This window comes from Vicia villosa, linkage group LG5, assembly GCF_029867415.1.
Source record: "Vicia villosa cultivar HV-30 ecotype Madison, WI linkage group LG5, Vvil1.0, whole genome shotgun sequence".
NCBI classification, from domain to species: domain Eukaryota; kingdom Viridiplantae; phylum Streptophyta; class Magnoliopsida; order Fabales; family Fabaceae; genus Vicia; species Vicia villosa.
The window spans coordinates 113396483-113423850 of record NC_081184.1 but is presented as its reverse complement, the minus strand read 5'-3'; the positions used below and the strand labels follow the sequence as shown (position 1 = coordinate 113423850).

The 27368-nt window shown below is 36.5% G+C and overlaps 1 protein-coding gene across 47 annotated transcripts in view; it reads left to right on the top strand.

Moving 5' to 3' along the window:
- Positions 1-24162, top strand: part of LOC131602045 (transcription initiation factor TFIID subunit 1-like) — a 36411-nt gene extending 12249 nt beyond the window's left edge. For 10 of the 47 annotated variants that reach the window (XM_058874003.1, XM_058873993.1, XM_058873995.1 and 7 more), the window contains 15 exons: positions 1312-1392; positions 1561-1635; positions 1822-1881; positions 2128-2459; positions 5510-5749; positions 6091-6171; positions 6296-6519; positions 8212-8962; positions 11593-11799; positions 17255-17741; positions 17912-18096; positions 18269-18391; positions 19156-19250; positions 19587-19657; positions 19797-24162. In XM_058874003.1, the coding sequence (XP_058729986.1) occupies positions 8777-8962; positions 11593-11799; positions 17255-17741; positions 17912-18096; positions 18269-18391; positions 19156-19250; positions 19587-19657; positions 19797-19801 (1359 nt within the window). In that variant the 5' untranslated portion in view covers positions 1312-1392; positions 1561-1635; positions 1822-1881; ... (3 more) ...; positions 6296-6519; positions 8212-8776 and the 3' untranslated portion in view covers positions 19802-24162. The other 37 variants (XM_058874017.1, XM_058874019.1, XR_009283915.1 and 34 more) reach the window with 36 other exon arrangements.
- Positions 24163-27368: the final 3206 nt, after the last annotated feature.

Below are 27368 nucleotides of genomic sequence, written 5' to 3'. Positions count from 1 at the left end.
AATTAGACACCTTCGATAAACTTGGCACCAACTTCTGTAGTTTAGGAAGACTAGGATGACCTAACTGAGCATGGATAGTGAGTGGGGAATCTTTGGCTGAGCATGTCTGAGATGACACTGAGAGGTAATAAAGGCCTTGAGACTCACATCCGACGCCAATCGTCCGTCCCGAATTCCGATCCTGCAGGGTAACATTACTATTAGTGAAAGTGACAATACAATCAAGAGACCGAGTTAAACGACTGACTGAAAGTAAATTAAATGAACAATTAGGTACATAAAGAACCGAAGTAACAGAGAGAGAAGGTAGAATTTGAACAGTACCAATCCCTTCAGATCGGGTTTGAGAACCATTGGCAGAAGTTATAGTAGGTAAGAAACCCGAGGTAGAGAGGGAAGTGAAAAGATTTTTATTACCAGTAACATGATCAGACGCACCAGAATCAAGGACCCAGGATCCAAGAGAAGATGATTGAGAAAGACAAGCAGATGAATTACCAGTGTGTGCAATCGAAGCAGTATAATCTGAGTTCTGATAATTTTGATACCACTTGAGAAAATCATCGTAGTTTGGCGTAAAGTTCTGAGTAGCCATGAGTATCAGATCTGGAACAGTTGCACGGTGGCAAGTGGGGCGATGGAAAAATCGTCGGGATCGACCGAATCGGTGGAGACGTTTCTGCCGGTAAGGTTAGTTAGCCGGAAGGTTGCCGGAAACAATAGCAGCAACAACGAATGGCGGCGGCGACCGGAGAAATTTGAAAACTGATGCCGAAATGAGTCACGGCAGTGTATGGAAGGCAAACCGGAGTTATGACACGGTTTGCCAAAAAATTTCTCACCGGACGACAATGGGTCAACCGGGTAAAGCACGGTAAAGATTGTCTCTCAGTAGGCTCTAGATACCATGTTAAGAAATGTGGTTGGGCCTAACTCAACCCTACAAAACCGGCTTGTAGGGTGAGGATTGCCCCCACTTATAAGGACATGTTCAGGCCATATATTGTCCGATGTGAGACTCTTAACACACCCCCTCACGCCCAGGACTAGACAACTGGAGCGTGGAAATAAATGGCGGGTGACCCGATAGCGGAAACCATAGAAGGTGGCCCACCAGATCTTAAACGAGGCTCTGATACCATGTTGAAATACGAGAGACTAAGAGACATTTGAATAAACCGTGTGTTTTGTAAAACACTACGGAGACTTTATTATATATAGAGAGATTACAACTAATTATATGATATAGTCGATGTGGAACTATTCTATATACAAATATTATTAACACTACATATTTACAAATATCAACAGGTTCTTTTGTGCGATTAACACAAGATTGAGATTACAATATCGTGTTGTACAAAACCAGGATCGAGATTGAAAAAAACACAGGTATTCAAAAAATTAATATTATTTTAAATGTCTCTTTTAATCAAACCTAATTTTGATTTTCCATTTTTATTTTTATAAGAGAGATCTTGTTAGAATGCTAATCTTCAGGCTAGTTTTCTATTATCTTTCACTTGATCTTATATTTTTCAGCAATCTATTCTATTGTAGGATGACCGTGACATAGGGATTATGACTGAAGTCTCATGTGGTACAAAACCAATGTGGAAGTTGAGAAGAGAATAGGTAGTCATAAAAATGATATTTATTTAAATGTCTCTTCAGATCTAACCTATTTTGATTTATAATTTGAAATTCTTATAAGAGGCTTCTTGTTACAATGCTAATAAAAATTTGTCGTTCCTGTTGGTACCAAGGGCTTGCAATATGTTAAATTTAGTAATCTTTGTTTAAAGCATTTGTATTGTGCAGAAAATGCTACTACGGATGGAAAAATCTAGGTCGTAGAAACAATATGTTATGATGATTGAGGTATTGTTTTTCCTTTCAGTAGTAACTATAGTTATATTAACCTTAATATCATTGTTGATAAGATTAATCTTATATCAATGGGTACCTATACTGATAATTTAGTTGGTTTTTATTGTTTCGAGTACAAATAGTTCAGTCATAGTGATCACTTAATAATATTTATATCTATAATAATTCTATCTGATCATTTGCACATATGACAATTTATATTCTTGCCAATAGACTTTACAATATCAATTTTAATAGATTATTGGCATTAAGGAGTTCGGACCCGACTGGGCGGTCTTTGAACCGTTACGGACCAGCAACGGTTTTCACCGGACCGGTGAGAAAGTGGAAAAAGAAATGGGTTCACGTTTCACCTTCTTCCGCTTCTTCTAATTCCAACAACAACACCAATCACAATCGCGGTTCTTCTAACAATGGTAATAATAACGGTTCTCATCTTCTTCTTTATAAGTAGACCCATATTACTCAAAAGCCAGAACACCGACAATAATGGAATTAATGGGAAAGTTAAGGACGCGCAGATTGAATCGGTGGAAGAGCCTCCCCGGAGGAAATTTAAATATGTTCCGGTAATTTCTTTACGATGCAATTCTTTTGTTTTCTTGATTGGTTTAAGGTTTTATTGGATGAAGATGAATTGATACTGATTGTTTTTTGCGTTTATGTTAATTGTCGCACTTCTGGAAAAAAAACGTGTCTTTGTCGGATACGGAAGCAACACTACACTTGTGATTAAGTTCAATGGTATTATGTCTGGTGTCCGAGCTAGCAATCTTAAATTTGATTTGATAATTTTTATATTTGAGTGTTGGTAAGATAGCAAAATCCCTTTCTGCGGCTTTGTGAATTGCACAAGTATAGGAACCAATTAATTATCTGCTTAACTTTGCAGTATTGCTTGGGCTATAACTTATAAGTTGGTTTACAGTTTAGCGAAACTTGAATCAGGAACGCGATTTATGACTTTTTGTTTAATAAATGAAATTCACTTTACCGTGAATGTCCCGTCCCGATATGGAAATGGAGATATGGATGCCTTGTGGGAAATGTGAAATTCACTTTACAGTGTGAATGTCCCGATATGGAAATGGAGATATGGATGCCTTGTGGGAAATGTGAAATTCCCTTTACAGTGTGATTGTCCCGAGATGGAAATGGAGATATGGATGCCTCTTGGGAAACGTGAAATTCACTTTACCGTGAATGTCCCGGGATGGAAATGGAGATATGAATGCCTTGTGGGAAACGTGAAATTCACTTTACCGTGTGAATGTCCCGAGATGGAAATGGAGATATGGATACCTTGTGGGAAACGTGAAATTCACCTTAGAGTGATTGTCCCGAGAAGGAAATGGAGATATGGATGCCTTGTGGGAAATGTGTTAAATACTGTGAGGACGAAATAAAGTTAACGGATGATTTTTTGTTAAAGAAATGAAATTCACTTTACCGTGAATGTCCCGAGATGGAAATGGAGATATGGATGCCTTGTGAGAAAACGTAAAATTCACTTTACCGTGATTGTCCCGAGATTGAAATGGAGATATGGATGCCTTGTGGGAAACGTGAAATTCACTTTACCGTGTGATTGTACCGAGATGGAAATGGATATATGGATGCCTTGTGGGAAACGTGAAATTCACTTTACCGTGAATGTCCCGAGATGGAAATGGAGATATGGATGCCTTGTGAGAAACGTGAAATTCACTTTAATGTGTGATTGTCCTGAGATGGAAATGGAGATATGGATGCCCTTTGGGAAACGTGAAATTCACTTTACCACGATTTTTCCGAGATGGAAATGGAGATATGGATGCCTTGTGGGAAACGAGAAATTCACTTTATCAAGAATAACCCGAGATGGAAATGGAGATATGGATGCCTTGTGGGAAATGTATTGAGTGTTGTGGGAACGAAATAAAGTTAACCGATGACTTTTTGTTTAAGAAATGATATTCACTTTACTGTGAACGTCTCGATATTGAAATGGAGATATTTATGCCTTGTGGGAAATGTGTTGAGTACTGTGGGGACAAAATAAAGTTAACCGATGACTTTTTGTTTAAGAAATGAAATTCACTTTACCGTGAATGTCCCAAGATGGAAATGGAAATATGGATTCCTTGTGGGAAATGTGTTGAGTGCCGTGGGGACAAATTAAAGTTAACCGATGACTTTTTGTGTAAGAAATGAAATTCACTTTATTGTGAATGTCCTGAGATGGAAATGCAGATATGGATGGCTTGTGGGAAATGTGTTTAGTGCTGTGGGGACGAAATAAAGTTAAACGATGACTTTTTGTTTAAGAAATGAAATTAACTTTACCGTGAATGTCCCGAAATGGAAATGGAGATATGGAAGCCTTGTGGGAATTGTGTTGAGTGCTGTGGGGACGAAATAAAGTTAACCGTTGACTTTTTCATTAAAAATTGTAATTCACTTTAACGTGAATGTCCCGAGATGGAAATGGAGTTATGGATGCCTTTTGTGGGAAAGGTTTTGAGTGCCGTGGGGACGAAATAAAGGTGACTTATGAAAATTCCTATAAAAGCAGTGGTAGTTTTTTTGTTTGAGGATAGGATTTGGAAAATAATTTATGGTAAACGAAAGTTTGCACCTTGTATGATGCATAAAATTACAAATCTATTGCTGAAAGGTGCATGATTCAGATATTGGAATAAGAAAATTACAAATCTATTACTGAAAGTGGCACGATTCGAATATTGGAATAAGATTTCTATGAAAAAGTACGTCAGAATGAGAATCAAAGACCGTTGGATGGAGACATGGATTATTTTGGTGAAAATGAAAAGGAAAGATGTAGTCAAATGGTAAAGGAGGATCTAGTCAGCAAAGATACTGATATTTTCCAAACTATTATTCAATAATTTTTAGTCTTTATTCATGTCAAAATACTGATCTCTCCATTCTGTCGGTATATTCCATAGGTTATTTCTTAATGCATCTTTAGGATGGATTGCTGATTACATTTTTAGAATGCTACCTTAGCGTTCCCTTGGGTAAATCACACTTATGTTGGAAATGGCTTGTGCAACCTTCAATGGTGTTTATTTCCCATATTGTTGGCCATCAAGTGTAATCAGTATTGTCGATGGCAGATGGCTGAGCCAAAACCCGGCATACCGGCCACTTTGCAGGGTCGTTATAGCGGATAATGGCGGAAAAACGTGCAATATGACTGATTTTACCATTGTGGTGAGCCTGCAAACTGCCATGTATATCCACCAAAGAGGCCCCTCTATGTGCTATTTGATAACACTGGGTGGAGTCTACTAATTAGAGCTATAACCATCCATGGTTGTCAATTTTTGTATCATATTACTTTATAATAGTAGGTATCAAACTTGAGTTAACTCAAAAAGTTGCTTTTGTAGTAGACTTGGATAGACGCGCATAGAGTCCCCTGTATGAGTACCAATTGTAGAATACAATGTTAGTAGCAGTGTTTTTTAAAAACCCTAAGATAAGAGCAACAGTTGAATGATATGTGACTGCAGTAGTAACCTAGTTATAGCACGACTCCATAGATGCATTTAGAATCTCAATGTGAACTTATCTATTAACAAGGGGAACGTTGTGTCGAGTCTCAACCTTGCAGCTTTTGCAAGTCTGCAATGAATCAATGCGCCAACAAGGTGAGTGATCCTAACTCTGATGAGCTGATTCCAGCTTTGACGAGGAGACCCAGTCCCACGCAGTGTTATCAAACAGCGGCGTGATGGCCGCTATGGCAGACGAAAGGCTACGATGGTGCGAATAGGGGAGAGGAGGACGAAAGGCTATTATGCCGGCGATGTCGGATTCGTAAGGAATGTGTGGTGGTTTATGCAATTTGAAGGTGATGTTTTTATAACTTCACTCCAATTTGTTTCTAATATGTTATGTTCTTTCTCTTCATCCTTTATGCGATAATCTGCGACATCAATTTACCAATTATTTTGATATTTGTAACCGATGATATGCTATCAACAATATCCATATCTGGTTTTTCACTGATTTTTCAGATCTGCGACATTGATTTACCAATTGTGAATTTTGATTTGAGAATTTAATTTGCATTTGTGTGATTTGTTAGATTGGTGATTTTTTATTTTTGTACGTGCGATTTTTGGTTTCAAATGTGTTTCAATTCATGTGTTACTTGAACCACTCTTATTTGTTTGTTTGTTTTTGTTGTAGATATATATTGTTGATATGGGCATTTGATGTTACAACCGATATTCTGAAGCTTACAATCCAACCGTCGAGGATCGTTATGATGTAAATGTTGTTGATTCAGGCATTTTATGTAGTTTACAGGCCAGGGGAATTTATGTTACTGTCCACATTCCTTAGTGTTGTTAATGAAGAGTTTTTTGACACACTTTCTTCTAATATTCTGCAGATGCGATACGATCAACTTAGAAGCATTGCTGGTCGTATACATATTGTGGTTGGAGGGAGGTTCAAGGGGAAAGGCTGCAGTCCGCGTTTAGTATTCTACTAGACATATTGTGAAGGATATTGAGCATGTGCAGTAACTGTTCATTTATTTCGTCGCAGACGGAGTTAAGTCGGTCTATCGAACGAGCTGCCAAGATGAGGTACACATGGAAAATAAATAGTCAGGTACACATGGAATATCTATTATATCTATTATGAAAAGCTTATGACCTTGGCAGTAGTTTCTAGTTTCTTGAAATATTATTCCAAACTAGAGAGACGGGAAACTCGATGATATCTTAAGATGTTCTACATTCTTAAGTTCCATGATTTGGTAAGTGATATCACAATTTACATTCGCTCCCTGTTGGAATACTATGATATGCAATGTTGTCAAAATCGCGAGTCAACTCGTTGAATCGCACGAGTTTGCGTTTTACCCATAGATGGCCGAGCGAAATCGTGACCAGAATCGCCGGAGAAGAGGATCGGCGCCGGATCGTCGTGCTGGAGCGGTGAATCGCAGGAACGGCGTGCGTTCCGATCTGTGTTAATTTCCGGGTCGGGTCACGAAACCCTTTTTTTTTGGGGAACTGTATTCCAACTTTCCAAGCCACAGCCACGTTGCCTTCTCCTCTTTTTTTTTGGGAACTGTATTCCAAGCCACGTTTTAAAAGCACAAGCCACCACCCTTTCATTTTTCTATTTTAAAATTAAACCCTACCTTCCATCCACCGTTTCATTCTTATTTTAATAAATAACTAAAGCTTGTTTTCTTTCTTAACCTTTTTTTCTATTTTTAAATTAAACCCTACCTTCCACCCACGTTTCATTCTTATTTTAATAAATAATTAAAGCTTGTTTTCTTTCTTAACCTTCCTTCCACCCACCGTTTCATTTTTTTTTTAATAAATAATTAAAGTTTTCTTTCATTCTTTGAACAAGAACCATCGTTGAACAAGAACCATCGTGGCCTTCCAACTTTCTCTCTAAATTTGAAGCAAATGAATGGGTTGAGGATAATGTTGAACATAATTCAGACTCGGATTTGGATGCTCCAATTGAAGTTGGAGAAGAAAATGCTAATGGTGGTATTGGTGCTGCACTAGGAGATGATTTGGAGATTCCTAATGACATTGGTCATGCTGAAGATGAAATTGATGAGAATGAAGATCATATGGAGGATGATTTCCCTGATTTAGGATTGAATAATATCATGGATATCTAGAGTAGTAGTTTTACATTAGGATTAAGTTATTTACTTCCGTTTGAATTATTTGCTTCTGTGTGAACTTATTTGATTTGTTTGAGTTTTGAATTTTAATCTTTATGTTTGAGGTTACGATCCTACGGTTTTGTATTACGATCCTTTTCCGATCTATGGTCATCTATTTTGGTAGGATCTTACGATCCGTGTTACGATTATCCGAGTTACGAACTATTACCCTTCTCCCGATCCTAATCCGATTTACGGGTTTCACAACATTGCTCGCCTGGAAGTAAGAATCTGCAGACTTTCATGATGAACAGGCTATTGGTACACATGTGCCGTGAGTTCCAAGCTGCAGAGAAGCAGCACTTGTCTCCATACATTCGCATTGACTACTTTCTTTCACAGTTTTCCTTCCTATCGGAAGCCTCATTTCGTAAAAGGATCAAGGAATATGCTAATTTACAGGTATTGATGGTTCACAGAGCTAATTCCATGTTAGACTATGAAGTGGATGCAAATGGAATTCCTTATTTTTTTCAAAATGATTGAGCGGAAGTTCTGCAAGATTTTGCATTGGATTTTATGTGATTTTTTACAATCTTAGTTTTAACCTTCATTATATCTTCGGTATTCCTGAATGTTTCATTCAATGTGTATTACTGCAGAGAGGCCCAAATGGACAATCCATTTTTGTTAAAAAGCGTAATTTCCGCATGTGGTCGGAGGATGAATTGAGAAAAATGGTGACACCAGAACTTGTGAGTTACATCATTTGAGATTCGGTTCCTTTGTTGATGAATAATACATCTCTTTACGTTGACATGCACTGTTAACAGCATAATAGTTGCACATAAAATTCTCTTAAAAGCATGATATGATGGTTTGGAACTTGCACTGTAAAAAATATCCCATCAGTTATGCGGTTCAGAGTTGCGTACCTGATACTGTTTTCTTGGGTTGTTGAAAAAGTTTGGTTTGAAAAATTATCATGAGTTTTTATCAGTTACTCTGCCTGGTACTTTTTATATGATTTTATAAGGTTCAGGGTCTTGATGCTTCTGAAGTTGGTGTGTGCTCTGAAGGTCCTTTAATTGCTTGTCACTGTGTGTCCTAAATCTTCATGCTTATGCGTTATTGTTTGTTTTTATCAGATACGTCTATTTCTTTAATATGATTCCTTCTTGCCTTTCTGTTTGATATCCATTGTTTTACGTTTGTGCTTTTGAAAGCATGCAAGATGGCCTCTACCGCTTAAAACATTTAGGAATAACTGAAACACATCCTAATAATATTTCATCTGCAATGAGTCGGCTTCCTGATGAAGATATAGCACTGGCTGCTGCATCACACATTGAGAGAGAACTGCAAATTACTCCATGGAACTTGAGTAGCAATTTTGCTGCCTGTACAACTCAGGTGATCTATGTTTATTTGATTTTTAGATTTGTTGGCTTCAGCTTCATCATATATCTTGCTTATCAGTTATATGTTCAAAATTTCTAAATATTAGACTTTTAAAGGTAAAGTAAATCTGGGTTTACAATTTAAAGTTAGAGGAAAAGAGAGGAAGATTTCTTTTCAAAATAATCAGCTGCCTGTAATGAACAGTGTATTATAGATTGATCTTACTGTAAGATATAATTGTAGTATGTATATGTAATTTGTTCACAAATGAGTTGCTGACTTGTGTAGGTCCTTCATGTTTCATAGTGTGTTTACGCATTTTTTTATTTAGTTATTCTAAGACTTTCATACTTGGACTCCCATCTCAAAAAAATTGTTTTTTTTCTTTTTGACCTTCTCATTTATATTATGCTACTTCGAAAATTGAGTGAAAAAAATAACATTTCACTCCATTTATGAAATTAGATTCCTGTAGCAAAATAATTCATGCATCCATTATTTTTCGTGATAATTTTCTTTTATGGATAGAATTTAAACAAAAGTTATATTTTTAGAAGATAGGGTTTATGATGAATCATATTGTCTCTATCTTTTGTTTGATATAAGGAAATTTCACTTCACTGATTATGATTTTTTATGAACAGTTTGTTGCCACCTTGTTTTTTCTAGTTTATAATTGATTTTTTGTGAAACTATAATTCTTAGCTTCTTGAAATCAATTCTAGGAAGCAATTCTCCCTTTCCATCAATTTTTCTTTTTTGTCCTTAAATTGAACAATAACCTTAATTCTCACTGTCTTTTTTTTTATTATTTTTGTCATTTACACATCCAAAAGCCATATTGATAAAAATATTCAAATATTTTTCATACAAATCACTCACTTTTGTTGTGAATATATCCCAAACATAAATCACTTTATATTAAACTCAATTTTAATTGAAATCAATTCTACAAAATTAATTCTTTCAAAATTAATTTATTTCACCGGAGAACCAAACACCCACGAAATCTAGTACGTCCAAAAATGCATTTTTAAATTCTAAAGACATTTTTAATTTTTTACAACCGCGTGGGAACACCTTTTATGGTGGAAGAAATAATCTCCAAATTAATCTTGTAATCGATATAGTCTCACTTACAAGTTACAAGCAAATGTTAATTTGAAGGCTACTTACAAGAAAATGTTAATTTGAAGACTGCTAAGCAAATAAGTAGCATTTTAGATACAAGTAACAAGGAGTTTCAAATAGATACTTAAAATAAATTTAGAATTCTTTTCAAGTTACAAACTGTTGTTTTCGAATTAAAATAATTTTTTTTTTTAAAATTATCAAATTCTTTTCAACTTACAAACTGTTGTTTTTGAATTAAAATAAATTTTTTAAAAAGATTATCAAATAAATTATAAGTTGAATCTCATACTATATTGTTATATTATTTTCTTTAAAATGTTTCGTAGTACTATTTAAAAATGGGTTTAATGGACATTCAATGGGAGTAAAAAATAACTAAAAAATATGATCGTCAATTTTCCATGTCATTCATCTCATTTTAATATGTCCTAATGATTTGCCGAAATTGAATGTCAATGTAAATTTATTTCATATTTATGGAGCATCTCCTATTTTCTCAATTAAAATTATTTGATATCTTACTGTGTGTCATGTAAGAAATTTTTTGGAAGAGAATTTTTTCAAAACTGAAATAATTAAAACTGATAAGCTCTTTACTCCATTTTTTTTTTTTAAACAACACAAAAATACTGAAATAATTAAAGTTGGAGAAAGGTTGGATGACCTGTCATTTTAATTAAGCTTGTTAGAAACCATGATTTGTTTAACGAGACTATAGAGATAATTCGATAAATTTCAATGCAATTTATCTGTCCAGTCAAACTTTTGCCACTGTTTAGAAAAGGTAGCAAGAGCTTGCTTTTGGATCTCCATTGTCGCATACTTTGGATAGGGATGTCAACTTGCATCCGTTAGCGGGGATCCCCAAGGGGATTTTCCGTTTGGGGCCCCAAAGATGGGGAATTTCCCCCCGCGGGGATGGGATGGGGATCAAAGTCTCCCCGAAGGCACTTCGGGGACGGGGGTGGCGCAAATATCTCCCGCCTCGTGGAGTCCCCGCCCCGAATAAAATAGCATAATGTCCTTAATTTATATATAATTTTAAATTATTATGTAAGTTTATTTGACATTTTATATAGTTAATCTTATACACAAATTTAAAATATATATCTATTGTTAGTAAAAGAGTGATATAAATGATTTTGTCATTTCTTTTAGTTTAGAAATTTTGTTCGATATTATAGATTAAATATTGTAAAAAAAAATATATTTATTGGTTTGTTTTTGAAGCTTTTACTATTAATTTGGTTTAAAATAATATATAAAAAAAATCATATTTATAGATCTCCGCATGGTGGGATCCGTGGGGACCCGCGGGGATCCGCGGGGACGGGGGACAAAATCCCCCGAAGCGGGGATCCGAAGCGGGGATGGGAAATAAATTCAATGGCGGGGATTGTGATGGGAATGTATCCCCCGTCCCCGCCCCGCCCCATTGACATCCCTAACTTTGGAGGGCGGTACATATCTTGACTAAATCAAGTTCCTTTGGATATTCTCTTTGTCAGGGTAAGGAAAATATTGAACGGATGGAAATTACTGGAGTTGTTGATCCATCAGGCCGCGGCTTGGGTTTTAGCTATGCTAGGGCACCTCCAAAGGCACCAGTGTCTAGTGCAGTGGTGAAGAAAAAAGCAGCGGCTGGCAGGGGAGGTTCCACTGTTACCGGTACGGATGCTGATTTACGTAGATTAAGCATGGAGGCTGCACGAGAGGTGTGTTGCGTTTTATGTTGGTTGCTGACCTGTTAGTTGTTCTGCAGCCATTAAGGCATAGTTATGCAGCCATTAATAAGGGACAGCAATACAGATTTTATAGCTGTATTATATGAATACAGTTATACTCATTTACACAGCCATATAGAATATTTCCCTTCTTGTAAATAGAAATTAATTAGAGTTAATTAGGATTTAATTAGTTTCTTTAGTTACTTGTACTCCCTAGACTATTTATATCCTATTCTATTATGTACAAACTCAATATAAGAAATACAAAATTCTACATGGTATCAGAGCTACAGTTCTGATCCGAAATAAAAATTAGGATTTTCCCATGGAGGAAAAAACAAACAGCTCGAGCATCTCAGATGCTGATCCAAAGGCTGCGACTGGAAACACCACCAGTCATAATGAGACAATTCTCATTACTTGTTACAAGCTAAATGGACAGAATTATACACAATGGTCCAGATCTGTCCGACTCTTCCTCCAAGGAAAGGGAAAGGAAGACTACATCACCGGCGACGCTAAGCAGCCAGCAAAGACTGATTCAAACCATGCAAAGTGGAAACTTGAAAACAGTCTTGTGATGTCGTGGTTACTCAACTCCATGACAAATGAGTGTGGTGAAAATTTCATGTATTATGGCAATGCTGCAAAAATCTGGAATGCTGCCAAGGAGACCTACTCAAATGTGGATAACACTTCAGCCATATTTGAGATCAAAAGCCTCTTACATAACCTTCAACAAGGAGACTCTCAAGTAACAGAGTACTATCACACTCTCACAAAGTATTGGCAGCAACTCGACATATATGCCGATACAGAGTGGAAGTGTCTGGAGGATGAAAATATATACAAAAAATTGATCGAGAAGGATCGAATCTATCAATTTTTATTGGGACTAAATAAAAATTTAGATGAAGTAAGGGGAAGGATTCTTGGAACTAAACCTCTCCCAAGTATTCGTGAAGCATTTGCAGAAGTAAGAAGGGAAGAAAGTAGAAGAAAAGTTATGTTGGGAAGTCAAAGAGCAAACATTGAAGGCTCTGCCCTTATAGCAAGAGGTCCACCAAAGAAAGGTAGAGGATGGTGTGATCACTGCAAGCGTCCTGGACATACAAAAGAAACATGTTGGGTGCTTCATGGGAAACCCACGGATCTGAAACCACGATTCAAGGATACACGCGCATATGCTGTTGCTGTTGATGAAGGCAAATCAAAAAATACTGCAGAGGCAGACCCTTTTAACAAAGAACAAATAGAGATGTTGCAGAAAATGATGCAACAAGCAATACAAAACACTAGTACTTCCTCTTCCACTGCTACTCTTGCTCAAAAAGGATATGAATTCGGGGAAGATGATTGGCAATGCTGAGGAGAGTGCAGGCCTTTACTACCTAAGAGTTGAAGAACAAAATAAAAGATCATACAAGGCTGCCCTTACGTGTTCATCAAAGAATGAGAATGATGTAATGTTATGGCATTACCGCCTAGGACACCCAAATTTTATATATTTGAAAAAGTTGTTTCCATCATTATTTAATAAAGATTCTGGTTTTTTCAAATGTGAAGTGTGCGAACTAGCCAAACACACCAAGTCTCATTTTTCCATACAACCTTATAAGCCATCTAAACCTTTCACCCTTATTCATAGTGACGTGTGGGGACCTTCACGAGTGAGCAATATTACTGGGTCAAGGTGGTTTGTCACCTTTATTGATGACCATACAAGAGTCACTTGGGTGTTTCTCATGAAAGAAAAGTCAGAGGTGGGGAGTATATTTGAGAACTTCCATAAAATGGTTCAAACCCAATTTCAAAGCAACATTCAAATCCTAGGAACTGATAATGGGGGGGGAGTACTTCCACCACGCCCTTGGTACATACCTTGCCAAAAATGGGATTGTACACCAAACTTCATGTCCATATTCTCCCCAGCAAAATGGAACAGCATAGAGGAAAAATAGACACCTATTGGAAGTCACTCGAGCCCTCATGTTGTCCATGAATGTACCTAGCCATTTTTGGGGAGATGCGGTTCTTTCTTCATCATACCTAATAAATAGAATGCCCTCCAAAACACTCAACCTAAACACACCTCACCAAACCCTCTTGTCCTTTTATCCTTCGACCAAACTCATCACAAATCTCCCACCAAAGATTTTTGGATGTACTGCATTTGTACATGATCAAAAGCCAAATCCCAATAAGCTGGACCCAAAAGCCATCAAATGTATATTCTTGGGATACTCTCCTACCAAGAAAGGATATAAATGTTATTGTCCTCAGAAAAGACGAATCTATCACACTATAGATGTCACGTTTTATGAAGAGAATGCTTTTTATTCCAAGGTTGCCATTCAGGGGGAGAAAGTGACAATTGATGAACACCAACCTTGGGAAATTACTATACCAAAATCTGTCCCAGAAACTGTACCAGAATCTGTCCCAGAAACTGTACCAGAATCTGTCCCATATGTCCCAGAATCTGTCCCAGAAGCCGTACCAGAATCTGTCCCAGAAACCGTTGCAGAAAATATACCAGAATCTGTCCTGCAAGAATCTGTTCCAAAATCTAACCCACCGAAACCTGGCTCAACCACTAAAAATTCGGAATCTGCCCAAATAATACTTGAACCTGAACTGGACCAGCAAGCAACCACTCTTGAGGCTACCAAGACAACAAATGGAGGAAAAGAAGTACAAGTATACACAAGGAAGAAAAACAAGCTTCAAACTCTTAAGGAAGTAAAAACATGCACTCTTCCGAAGCATAACCAAGGCTGCCCAAAATTCAGATTCTGAACCTACTCACAAAGGTAAATTACCATGCATTGATTCATCTTCTAATTTATTGGATACTGACACATATGACCAAAGCTTAAACTTACCTATTTCCATAAGAAAGGGAGTGAGGTCTTGTACCAAACACCCAATTGGGAACCATGTTTCTAGTGAAAAATTGTCGCAGGAGTACAAGAATTTCATCAATGCAGTGGACAACACCCACATTCCTCAAAATTTTCATGAAGCTATCCTAGTTCCAGAGTGGAAGGCTGCGGTTGTGGAAGAAATCAAGGCACTAGAGAAGAATAGTACATGGCAGCTCTGTCACCTTCCAGATGGAAAGAAGCCAGTTGGATGCAAATGGATATTCTCGGTGAAATATAATGTGGACGGGAGTGTGAACAGGTATAAAGCTCGATTGGTGGCAAAAGGATTCACACAGTCTTATGGTGTGGACTATGAAGAGACCTTTGCACCTGTAGCAAAATTAAACTCAATCCGTGTTCTCCTTTCTTTGGCAGTAAATTTGGATTGGCCACTTCATCAGCTAGATATAAAAAATGCTTTCCTAAATGGTGAACTTGAAGAAGATGTTTACATGAGAATACCACCAGGACTTGAGACGTCAGAAAATTCAGGCAAGGTATGTAAACTCAAAAGATCACTATACGGGCTCAAGCAATCCCCACGGGCTTGGTTTGATAGGCTTACACGAGTAGTTAGAATGCATGGTTTCTCTCAATGCCAAACAGACCACACAATGTTCTTAAAGCATTCAGAGGAAGGCAAGGTAACCATCTTCATTGTTTACGTTGACGACATTATTATTACAGGTGATGACTATATTGGAATTAAAGGGTTAAAATTGTTACTAGCTAAGGAATTTGAAGTTAAAGACCTTGGTCAGTTACGATATTTTCTTGGAATGGAAGTGGCACGATCAAAATTTGGAATCTATTTGTCTCAAAGGAAATATACTCTTGACTTACTTCAAGAAACGGAGATGTTAGGATGTCGGCCAGCAGACACTCCTATGGAATCTAATGTGAAAATAGGAGAGGAAAAAGAGAGTCCACCAACTGATAAAGAGATGTATCAAAGACTAGTGGGGAGACTTATCTACCTAACCCATACACGACCAGATATTGGTTTTTCTGTCAGCATGGTTAGTCGCTACATGAACGATCCCAAAGAGACTCACATGAAAGCAGTTAACCGTATTCTGCAGTATCTCAAAAAGGCACCAGGGAAGGGGCTGCATTTCAATAAGGACACAAGCAGGAAAATAGAAATATTCACAGATGCAGATTGGGCAGGCTCAGTAACTGATAGAAGATCAACCAGTGGGTATTGCTCATATGTATGGGGCAACTTAGTGACATGGAGAAGCAAGAAACAATCTGTGGTAGCAAGAAGCAGTGCTGAAGCAGAATTAAGGTCAATGGCTCATGGGATTTGTGAAGGGATGTGGCTCCAAAGGATGCTTGCGGAACTACAAGTTCATACTTACCATGAAGTAACTCTATTGTGTGACAACAAAGCTGCCATAAGTATTGCTAAAAATCCTGTGCAACACGACAGGACAAAGCATGTAGAAATTGATAGACATTTCATCAAGGAGAATTAAGACAATGGATTAATTTCTCTTCAGCACACACCCTCAAGTCATCAAATAGCTGATATCTTGACTAAGGCGCTTCCTAGAGCTAACTACGAAAACTTAAGATTCAAGTTAGGCGTGATAGACATCTATGACCCAACTTGAGGGGGAGTGTTGGTTGCTGACCTGTTAGTTGTTCTGCAGCCATTAAGGCATAGTTATGCAGCCATTAATAAGGGACAGCAATACAGATTTTATAGCTGTATTATATGAATACAGTTATACTCATTTACACAGCCATATAGAATATTTCCCTTCTTGTAAATAGGAATTAATTAGAGTTAATTAGGATTTAATTAGTTTCTTTAGTTACTTGTACTCCCTAGACTATTTATATCCTATTCTATTATGTACAAACTCAATATAAGAAATACAAAATTCTACATTTTAGTGGTCTGCTCTGAACTGTATGTGATTAACTATAACTGTATGTGAATCATAGAGCTTCATTTTAAAGATGGTTTTCTTTTCTAGCATTTTGTATCATTTCTGTGAGTAAAGCTGAGATAAGTTGAGAAAAATGGAATAAAAAATTAATGCTGCAAAGTGTTTTAATATGTAATTTATATTAATAACAACAAAAAAGGGTGTCTAAAAGCAGAAGTGGAAAATTGATTTTCATTGATGCCTAGTCAACAAGTTCATTTGCTTAAATAGGCAAGCGCCTTTATGGATTTTGTTCATTACCTTGTCCTTTTTCTTTAACTTGGGACTGCACATGATTATGAAATATGATCGTTTTGCTTATCTTCAATTTCACAATTTTCCCTTCCTGCACAGATTTTGGTCCATATATTAATTGCTTTTGTTTTCTCACATATAAATAGGTAGCAAACAAGTTTTCTAGATATAAATGCTCCAAAACAAAGGAATATATCACCATTGCACTGCTTTATGTGTCTAGTTGGCTTCTGATAGCTTGAAACATGGAGGGATAACATAGCATATTTGATCCATATGGATGGATGCATGTTTTTAATTTCTGACATGTTCTTATTCCAGGTACTTCTTAAATTCAATGTTCCCGAGGAAGTCATTGCAAAACAAACCAGATGGCATCGCATTGCTATGATACGCAAACTTTCAAGTGAGCAGGCTGTGTCTGTGGTTAAGGTTGATCCAACAACTATAGGAAAATATGCCCGTGGTCAGCGAATGTCCTTTCTTCAGTTACAGCAGCAGACCAGAGAGAAGTGCCAGGAGATTTGGAATAGGCAAGTTCAGAGTTTGTCAGCTTTAAATGGTGATGATAATGAGAGTGATTCAGAAGGAAATAGTGATCTAGATTCTTTTGCTGGGGATCTGGAAAATTTGCTTGATGCTGAGGAATTTGAAGAGGGAGAAGAAGGTACTATTGACCTAAAACGTGATAAGGGAGACAGTGTTAAGGGTCTTAAAATGAGAAGACGCACAACCTTGGCTCAGGCAGAGGAGGAAATAGAAGATGAAGCAGCTGAGGCCGCTGAATTATGCAGGCTGCTTATGGATGGTATGATTTCTTATTGATTATTGAAATATTATTCCATACCTTTATCAGTACTTAATGTGATCTTTGTGTTGTTCTAATGAAGTGACCAGATTTTGTTAATTGAATCACTTTTTGAAATGAACATGGATGCTGCTTGTATATTTGACTATTTTTGGCAATGTTATATTCAGATGATGGAGCTTACCGGAAAAAAAAGAAGAATGCCAGGGTTATGGTGGATGCAAGAAGATTGATACCGAAACTACAACCAAAATTTGTCTTTGACAGCACTGAACAAGTAAAGCTAACAAATACAACATTGCAACTTGATGGAACTAATCATTTTAAGGTGGATGCAATTACAGATCATAGGGAGGTAAGGCAAAAATTAGTTTAGTCACATTCTCATGTCAGTGTGCATCTTCTCCTTTGGTGCACTTATTTCACAATTTGTAATTTGTATGAAGATTAGATCATAAATTATCATGTAAACAATGAAATTTGCTACTGTTGAAGCCTAATTCTTTTACTATGTATGTTTTTGGCAGGATGATAAATTTTCTGCTAAGAAAAGCAAATCAGTTAAGGTCAATAAAGCAAAGAAGAGTGACATTTCACCTATTAGTGTATCAAATAAAAAAATCAAACTAAATATGGGAGAAGGAATCAAGGTAAGCAGGTGACATTTATGTGTTTCATTATTCTCTTTTCTCTATATAGAAAAACCCTTTTAAAAGGCACACCAAAGCTTTCTATTTAACGATGCTTGCTGATGAAGATGATTTGGCATCTATTCCTGTATCAAAGCATTGATTTTAATTTTCTGCAAATAATTATAAATACATACATGGAATAATTTATTAAAATTGATCATTTACGTCAAGAATTTGACTAACGCTTCGATTCTTCACCAGGTATTGTGTTGGTATTCATCGAGGGGGAGACATATAATTATTAACTTGCTTAGTTTGAATGACTAATTAGTGAAGTTTGATTTTCCAATTGATTAGGTTCCTATTGCTAACTCTGTTGCACTTTTTGAAGCTGTGTGTCTGTATAAAGGAACAAGAGTGAGATATTGGCCAATATGATACCCATCAGCAGGTAGAGATGTTAACAACGAATCAGAATTTGTGGAATCTGTGGATATTGGCCAAAAAGATATCCTTATGTATTTGCATCACCATTAACAAATATGTTTCTTTTTGTATGTTTAAAGAGCTATAACAGTGCAGCTGATTCTCTAGCAAACTAGGCTATTGATGTCGGAGGTTGGACCTCATAAATTTTCACAGTTCTCTATAGGTTTAATTAAAGTTTGATTCTTTGATTTTATGATTATTGAGAACTGTGTCTAATTTTTTATTTTAATTGACATATCTCCATTTAGATATGTAACTCTTTGAAACAATACTAAGAACATTTTCTTTTGTAGATAGTCAAGTTAAAGAAGAAAGTCTTTGTTAATGATCATCTGACAGCATGTCACTATAAAAAACTACTCGCAATTATGCTAAATTTCATGTTGAGGTATTCCCTACCAATTGAGCATACTGAGATTTTTACATTTAACACTTTGTAGTTTGTATCAAAGATTGAGATTTTTACATATAGCACTTTGTAGTTTGTATCAAAGGTTGAATGTTGTTGACAATATTATAAACTTTGAACATACCTCCATGTGTAGACGTTCACCATTAGCAGTTTATAGACATAAAAGATAGTGCTGCAATGTTTGGATTATGTGCATATTGATGTTTATGTTATGACTCCAAAAAGAAATTTTCTTTTGATACATTATATTCTTCTTAGTGATTTGGGCGGCATGGTAAACAATCCGATTGATTGTAACTAATACATGAAAAGGTCTGCAGAGTTTTTGAATGGTGAGACTTGCTTCTCTTTTCTAAAACAGTGGCTGGAGCTATTTACCTCAGGTATTTAGATTTTGAATAGGGTCTCTAGCTTTTACTATTTACATACGTGGACAAGCATGTTTAATGTTGTTAGAATATTATATCTTGGTTACGTATAATATTAATCACATGCTTTTGGTATGTTGTGTGTTTTGTTTAGGATGATTTGTGTGAGTTCATTTCACTCATAACCCCGTGATGTACCGAAGAGAAAACAGACAACACTATAGCTCGGCATTCAAATCACACAATAAAGGCAGAATCAAAGGACCGTCGCCGCGAAACTGATCACAATACTGAAACAGTGTCATCACCATCCTCGAAAGATAAGTGTTTTTTAATAAAGTCGCGATAATGATCATCTTATAATTGATTTTTAATTCAATACTAGGCATAATCATGTTGTGAATAATGTTTTATGTATCTGAGAAAGCAATTTACAGCATACTGCTAAGTTGAATGTCAACGCATGTGAAACCAAAAAGCGCAGCTGCTCGACTAGATGTGTGCTTACTTATGATTTGGTTCTGTGTTTTTACAAATCGCGGGGTCGTCGTGACCATTGAAAGATAAGTATTTTACATGTTATATGGATCAATCATGATCAAATATTGTTTGTTTATAGACACTTATTGTTATGATAATCACACTAAAATTAGTCAGAATTTGGTATGGATGGTTTTTGATTTAAAAACCTATGGATTATGTCCAGTATTGCATTGCATGGTTCATATTTCTATTATGAATGCATACTTTGAATCAGTAATGAATTTTTTTTCATTATCTGTTCGACACAGTACCAACATGGTTTCTATTCTTGAAAAGGATATTGTATGATATCTTGTGGTTATTGTCAAGTTTGGCTACTTAGTGTGGTTATACTACGACATTGGGTGCATTAAATAGTTTGGTTCAAAGTGGATGATCCTAAACTAAATATGTTTGAACATTATCTTTGGGAATTGTGGATATTTAGTAGGACATGTATAAAAATTGTACCCACGCTGCAAATTGATAATTTAAAGTTATTCTTTATATAGTTTAAAAGGATATGATTTTAAATATAGAAATATCTTGAAAATTGCTCTTCTTAATTTATTATCTTAGTTCATTTTTCTTTTTATTTTATAACATTTTAAAGAAAAAACTTAAAAAATAGATGTTCCAGCATGTATAACACTTATCAAATGCTACTTTAGCGTTCCCTTCGATAAATCACACTTATGTTGGAAATGGCTTGTGCAACCTTGAATAGTGTTTATTTCCCCACATTGTTGGCCATCAAGTGGAATCAATGTTGTTGATGGCAGATGGCGGTCCATGGCGGAGCCAAAATCCCGGCATACCGGCCACTTTGCGGCGCCGTTATAGCAGATTATGGCAGAAAAGCCTGCAATATCTGGCCGATGTTTACCATTGCGGTGAGACTACAAAATGCCATGTATATCCACCATAGCGGCCATGGCGCTGCTATTTGCTATTTAATAACGCTGGGTGGAATCTACTGCTTAGAGCTATAGTCATCCATGGTTGTCAATTTCTGAATCATATTACTTTGCAATAGTAGGCATCAAAGTTGAGTTAACTCAAAAAATTGCTTTTGTAATAGACTTGTATAGACGAGCATAGTCTTCAGTATGAGTACAAATTGTACAATACAATTGCAGTGGCAGTGTTTTTTTTTTAAAAAACTAAGATAAGAACAACAGTTGAATAAAATGTGGTTGAGGTATAGCCTAGTTATAGCACTTGACTCCATAGATGCATTTAGCATCTCAATGTGAACTCATCTATAAACAAGGGAACTTTGTTGTGTCCGAGTCTCAACCTTGCAGCTTTTGGATTTGCAGGGTTTTATGGATGCCAATTGTTTTTTGTGTTTCTATTAATTGTTGCACTTTAGAAAAAAGGTGTGCCTGTGTCGGATATCGAAGAGACATTAAGTTCAATGGAGTTGTGTCTGGTGTCCGTGCTAGCCATCTTAGTTTTGTTTTGATAATTTTTATATTTGAGTGTGTTTGGTAAGATACTAAAATCCCTTTTTGGCGGCTTTCTGAATAGCACAAGTATAGGAACCAATTAGGTATCTGCTTAACTTTGTAGTATTGCTTGGGCTATAACTTATAAGTTGGTTTACAGTTAAGCGAAACTTAAATCATAACGAGATTTATGACTTTTTATTTAAGAAAGTGAATTCACTTTACCGTGAATGTCCCGAGATGGAAATGGAAATATGGATGCCTTGTGGGAAACGTGAAATTCACTTTACCGTGAATGTCCCGAGATGGAAATGGAGATATGGATGCCTTGTGGGAATTGTAAAATTCACTTTACCGTGTGATTGTCCCGAGATGGAAATAGAGATATGGATGCCTTGTGGGAAACGTAAAATTCACTTTACCGTGAATGTCCCGAGATGGAAATGGAGATATGGATGCCTTGTGGGAATTGTGAATTTCACTTTACCGTGTGATTGTCCCGAGATGGAAATGGAGATATGGATGCCTTGTGGGAAACGTGAAATTCACTTTACCGTGTTTGTCCCGAGATGGAAATGGATATATGGATGTCTTGTGGGAAACGTGAAATTCACTTTACCGTGTTTGTCCCGAGATGGAAATGGATATATGGATGTCTTGTGGGAAATGTGAAATTCACTTTACCGTGATTGTCCCGAGATGGAAATAGAGATATGGATGCCTTGTGGGAATCGTGAAATTCACTTTACCGTGTGATTGTCCCGAGATGGAAATGGAGATATGGATGCCTTGTGGGAAACGTGAAATTCACTTTACCGTGATTGTCCCGAGATGGAAATGGATATATGGATGCCTTGTGGGAAACGTGAAATTCACTTTATCGTGAATGTCCCATGATGGAAATGGAGATATGGATGCCTTGTGGGAAACGTGAAATTCACTTTACCGTGATTGTCCCGAGATGGAAATGGATATATGGATGCCTTGTGGGAAACGTGAAAGTCACTTTACCGTGAATGTCCCGAGATGGAAATGGAGATATGGATGCCTTGTGGGAAACGTGAAATTCACTTTATGAGGGCAATCCTCACCCTACAAGCTGGTTTTGTAGGGTTGAGTTAGGCCCAACCACATTTCTTAACATTAACCAATGACTTTTTGTTAAAGAAATGAAATTCACTTTAAAGTGAATGTCCCGAGATGGAAATGGAGATATGGGTGCCTTGTGGAAAATGTGTTAAGTACTGTGGCGATGAAATAAAGTTAACCGATGACTTTTTGTTTGAGAATTGAATTTCACTTTACCGTGAATGTCCCGAGATGGAAATGGAGATATGGTTGCCTTGTGGGAAATGTGTTGAGTGCTGTGGGGACGAAGTAAAGTTAACCGACGACTTTTTGTTTAAGAAATAAAATTCACTTTACCGTGAATGTCCCGAGATGGAAATGAAGATATGGATGCCTTGTGGGAAATGTGTTGAGTGCTATGGGGACGTAAGAAAGTTAACTGATGACTTTTTGTCTAAAAAATGAAATTCACTTTACCGTGAATGTCCCGAGATGAAAATGGGGATATGAATGCCTTGTGGAAAATGTGTTTAGTGCTTTCGGGACGAAATAGAGTTAACCGATGAGAACTCCTATGAAAGCGGTGGTGGTTTTTTTGTTCCAGGATAGGATTTGGAAAGTGATTTATGATAAATGAAGGTTTGCGTCTTGTATGATATGATGAATAAAAGAACAACTCTTTTGCTAAAAGTGGCATGATTCAGATATTAGAATAAGAATTCTATGTAAAAGTACGTCTGAATGGGAATGAGAATTAAAGAGTGTTGGAGGGAGACATGGATTATTTTGGTGGAAATGGAAATGAAAGATGTCATTACATAGTGGTTTGTGGCCCTAAACAGTCTAATGGAAAAGGAGAATTTATTCAGCACACATACTGATATTTGAAATGATTATTATTCAATAATTTTTTAGTCTTTATTCATGTCGAATTACTGATCTCTCCATTGAGGATCAGAATGGCGTTTTAACTACTTTTTAATTATATGATGCATCTTCTGTTTGTTAGTTCTAAAAATAGGGGTTTGTCAATGCTGCAATGTTGATAGGACTGAAAATTGAGTTAACACAATGACTCTGTCAAATGATTTTGTTTTCTAAACAACGATTAGTTGATGATCATATGATCTAACCCTTGGAATTGTTCTGTGTAAACTGCTGCAGATTTTTACTTTTTTAGATAGTGCTTGGCATATACGTAGACAGAACATAATAGAATGTTTTGTTTTGTTCTCTTTGATCCATACCTCACACCAATCCCTTTAGTGGAATTAAAACGTAGCACTTTTAAACTTCATTTCCCATTCTATTTTAAAGTATAAAAGATAAAAAAAAATAGATGTTCCAGCCTTGTTTAACACTTATCAAATGCTACCTTAATGTTCCATTGGTTAAACCACATTTATGCTGGAAATGGCTTGTGCAACTTCTGAAAATGAATTGGTAGGGTTTTATGGATGCTGATTGCTTTTTTGTGTTTCTGTTAAAGGTTGAACTTCTGAAAAGAAAAGTGTTTCTTTGTCGGATACCGAAGCGACATTGGAAACATATTATCTATGCATGCAGTTATTCAGGGAGAGAAAACAAGAAAGGCATATGCTGCTTTGCTTCGGAGGCATAAAGCAGCTGTTATTATACAGAAGCAGATAAAAGCAGTGTTTGTAAGAAACAAAGTTCGGACTGTTAAAGATGCTGCAATTTTAATACAATCAGGTTAGAGTTTATATTTTATAGATGCCATGATTCATAACACCATTGTTTATTTATTTTGGATGCTTGAATTTGAGCTTACAACTATGATGCTAACACAATAAGAGCATCAGATACAATACACATTTGACACCATGATATGCTGTTACTTGAAAAATACAGGATATGGTTGAAGTACATATATAAGTAAATACAATAATTCACAAAATATGATGAAAATATTATTGCACTGGCCAAGAATAGTGATGAAAGTTGAATATAGGTGAAGAAATGTGATATAAATTGCATCTGTGTAATTAACATATATAAATGAGAAAATGGGGATTACTAGCTTAATGAATGAAGCAGTGACATAAATTGCATTTGTTGCCACTAACGAGCAAGAGTATCAACACTGAACATAAAGTATGCATGTGAGATGTGAGTAGTAATGGAGAATATGAGTCAGAAGTGTCAATGGCATGTCGGGAGTGTATCGACAGTGTACCCGGATTTTTTTATTTACTTCAAAAATTTGATCTGTCATATTGCATCAAAGTATGGTGACAAGATATCGGAGCGTATTAGAGAGTATCATCAAGTACGATACGAGAAGAAAAATGAACTATAGTATTAATGCATATTGGGGTCCCAAAAATTAGACACCTTTTTTTTTTCCAAAAAATAATAATTGATCTTATTTGTGACTTCTTTTTAAATTGCGACACTACACTTGTGATTAAGTTCAATGGTGTCCTCTCTGGTGTCTGTGCTAGCAATCTTAATTTTGTTTTGATAATTTTTTATTTGAGTGTTTGGTAAGACGCCAAAATGCCTTATTGGCGGCATTCTGAATAGCACAAGTATAGGAACCAATTAGTTATCTGCTTAACTTTGCAGTATTGCTTGGGCTATAACTTATAAGTTGGTTTACAGTTTAACGAAACTTGAATCAGGAACGAGATTTATAACTTTACCGTGTGATTGTCCCGAGATGGAAATGGAGATATGGATGCCTTGTGGGAAACGTGAAATTCACTTTACCGTCGATGCACCGAGATGGAAATGGAAATATGGGTGCCTTGTGGGAAATGTGTTGAGTGCTGTGGGGACGAAATAACGTTAACCGATGACTTTTTGTTTAAGAAATGAAATTCACTTTACCGTGAATGTCTCGAGATGGAAATGGAGATATGGGTGCCTTGTGGGAAATGTGTTGAGTGCTGTGGGGACGAAATAACGTTAACCGATGACTTTTTGTTCAAGAAATGAAATTAACTTTACCGTGAATGTCTCGAGATGGAAATGGAGATATGGATGCCTTGTGGGAAATGTGTTGAGTGCCGTGGGGATGAAATAAAGTTAACCGATGACTTTTTGTTTAAGAAATGAGATTCACTTTACTGTGAATGTCTCGTGTTGGAAATTGAGATATGGATGCCTTGTGGGAAATGTGTTGAGTGCTGTGGGGACGAAATAAAGGTAACCGATGACTTTTTGTTATAGAAATGAAATTCACTTTACCGTGAATGTCCCGAAATGGAAATGGAGATATGGAAGCCTTGTGGTAATGTGTTGAGTGCTGTGGGACGAAATAAAGTTAACCGGTGACTTTTTGATTAAGAAATGAAATTCAATTTACATTGAATGTCCCGAGATGGTAATGGAGATATGGATGCCTTTTGTGGGAAAGGTTTTGAGTGCCGTGGGGACGAAATAAAGGTGACTAATGAAAATTCCTATAAACGCGGTGGTAGTTTTTTTGTTTGAGGATAGGATTTGGAAAATAATTCATGGTAAACGAAAGTTTGCACCTTGTATGATGCATAAAATTACAAATCTATTGCTGAAAGGTGCATGATTCAGATATTGGAATAAGAAAATTACAAATCTATTACTGAAAGTGGCATGATTCGAATATTGGAATAAGAATTCTATGAAAAAGTACGTCAGAATGAGAATCAAAGACTGTTGGATGGAGACATGGATTATTTTGGTGAAAATGAAAAGGAAAGATGTCGTTACATAGTGGTCTGTGGCCCTAGACATAGTCAAATGGTAAAGGAGGATCTAGTCAGCAAAGATACTGATATTTGCCAAATTATTATTCAATAATTTTTTAGTCTTCATTCATGTCAAAATACTGATCTCTCCATTCTGTCGGTATATTCCATAGGGTTATTTCTTAATACATCTTTGGGATGGATTGCTGATTACATTTTTAGAATGCTACCTTAGCGTTCCCTTGGGTAAATCACACTTATGTTGGAAATGGCTTGTGCAACCTTCAATGGTGTTTATTTCCCATATTGTTGGCCATCAAGTGTAATCAGTATTGTCGATGGCAGATGGCTGAGCCAAAATCCCGGCATACCAGCCACTTTGCAGGGTTGTTATAGCGGATAATGGCGGAAAAACCTGCAATATGACTGATTTTACCATTGTGGTGAGCCTGCAAACCGCCAGCGCCATGTATATCCACCAAAGAGGCCATGGCCCCTCTATGTTCTATTTGATAACACTGGGTGGAGTCTACTAATTAGAGCTATAACCATCCATGGTTGTCAAATTTTGTATCATATTACTTTATAATAGTAGGTATCAAACTTGAGTTAACTCAAAAAGTTGCTTTTGTAGTAGACTTGGATAGACGCGCATAGAGTCCCCAGTATGAGTACAAATTGTACAATACAAGGTTAGTAGCAGCGTTTTTTAAAAACCCTAAGATAAGAGCAACAGTTGAATGATATGTGACTGCAGTAGTAACCTAGTTATAGCACGACTCCATAGATGCATTTAGCATCTCAATGTGAACTTATCTATTAACAAGGGGAACGTTGTGTCGAGTCTCAACCTTGCAGCTTTTGCAAGTCTGCAATGAATCAATGCGCCAACAAGGTGAGTGATCCTAACTTTGATGAGCTGATTCCAGCTTTGACGAGGAGACCCAGTCCCACGCAGTGTTATCAAACAGCGGCGTGATGGCCGCTATGGCA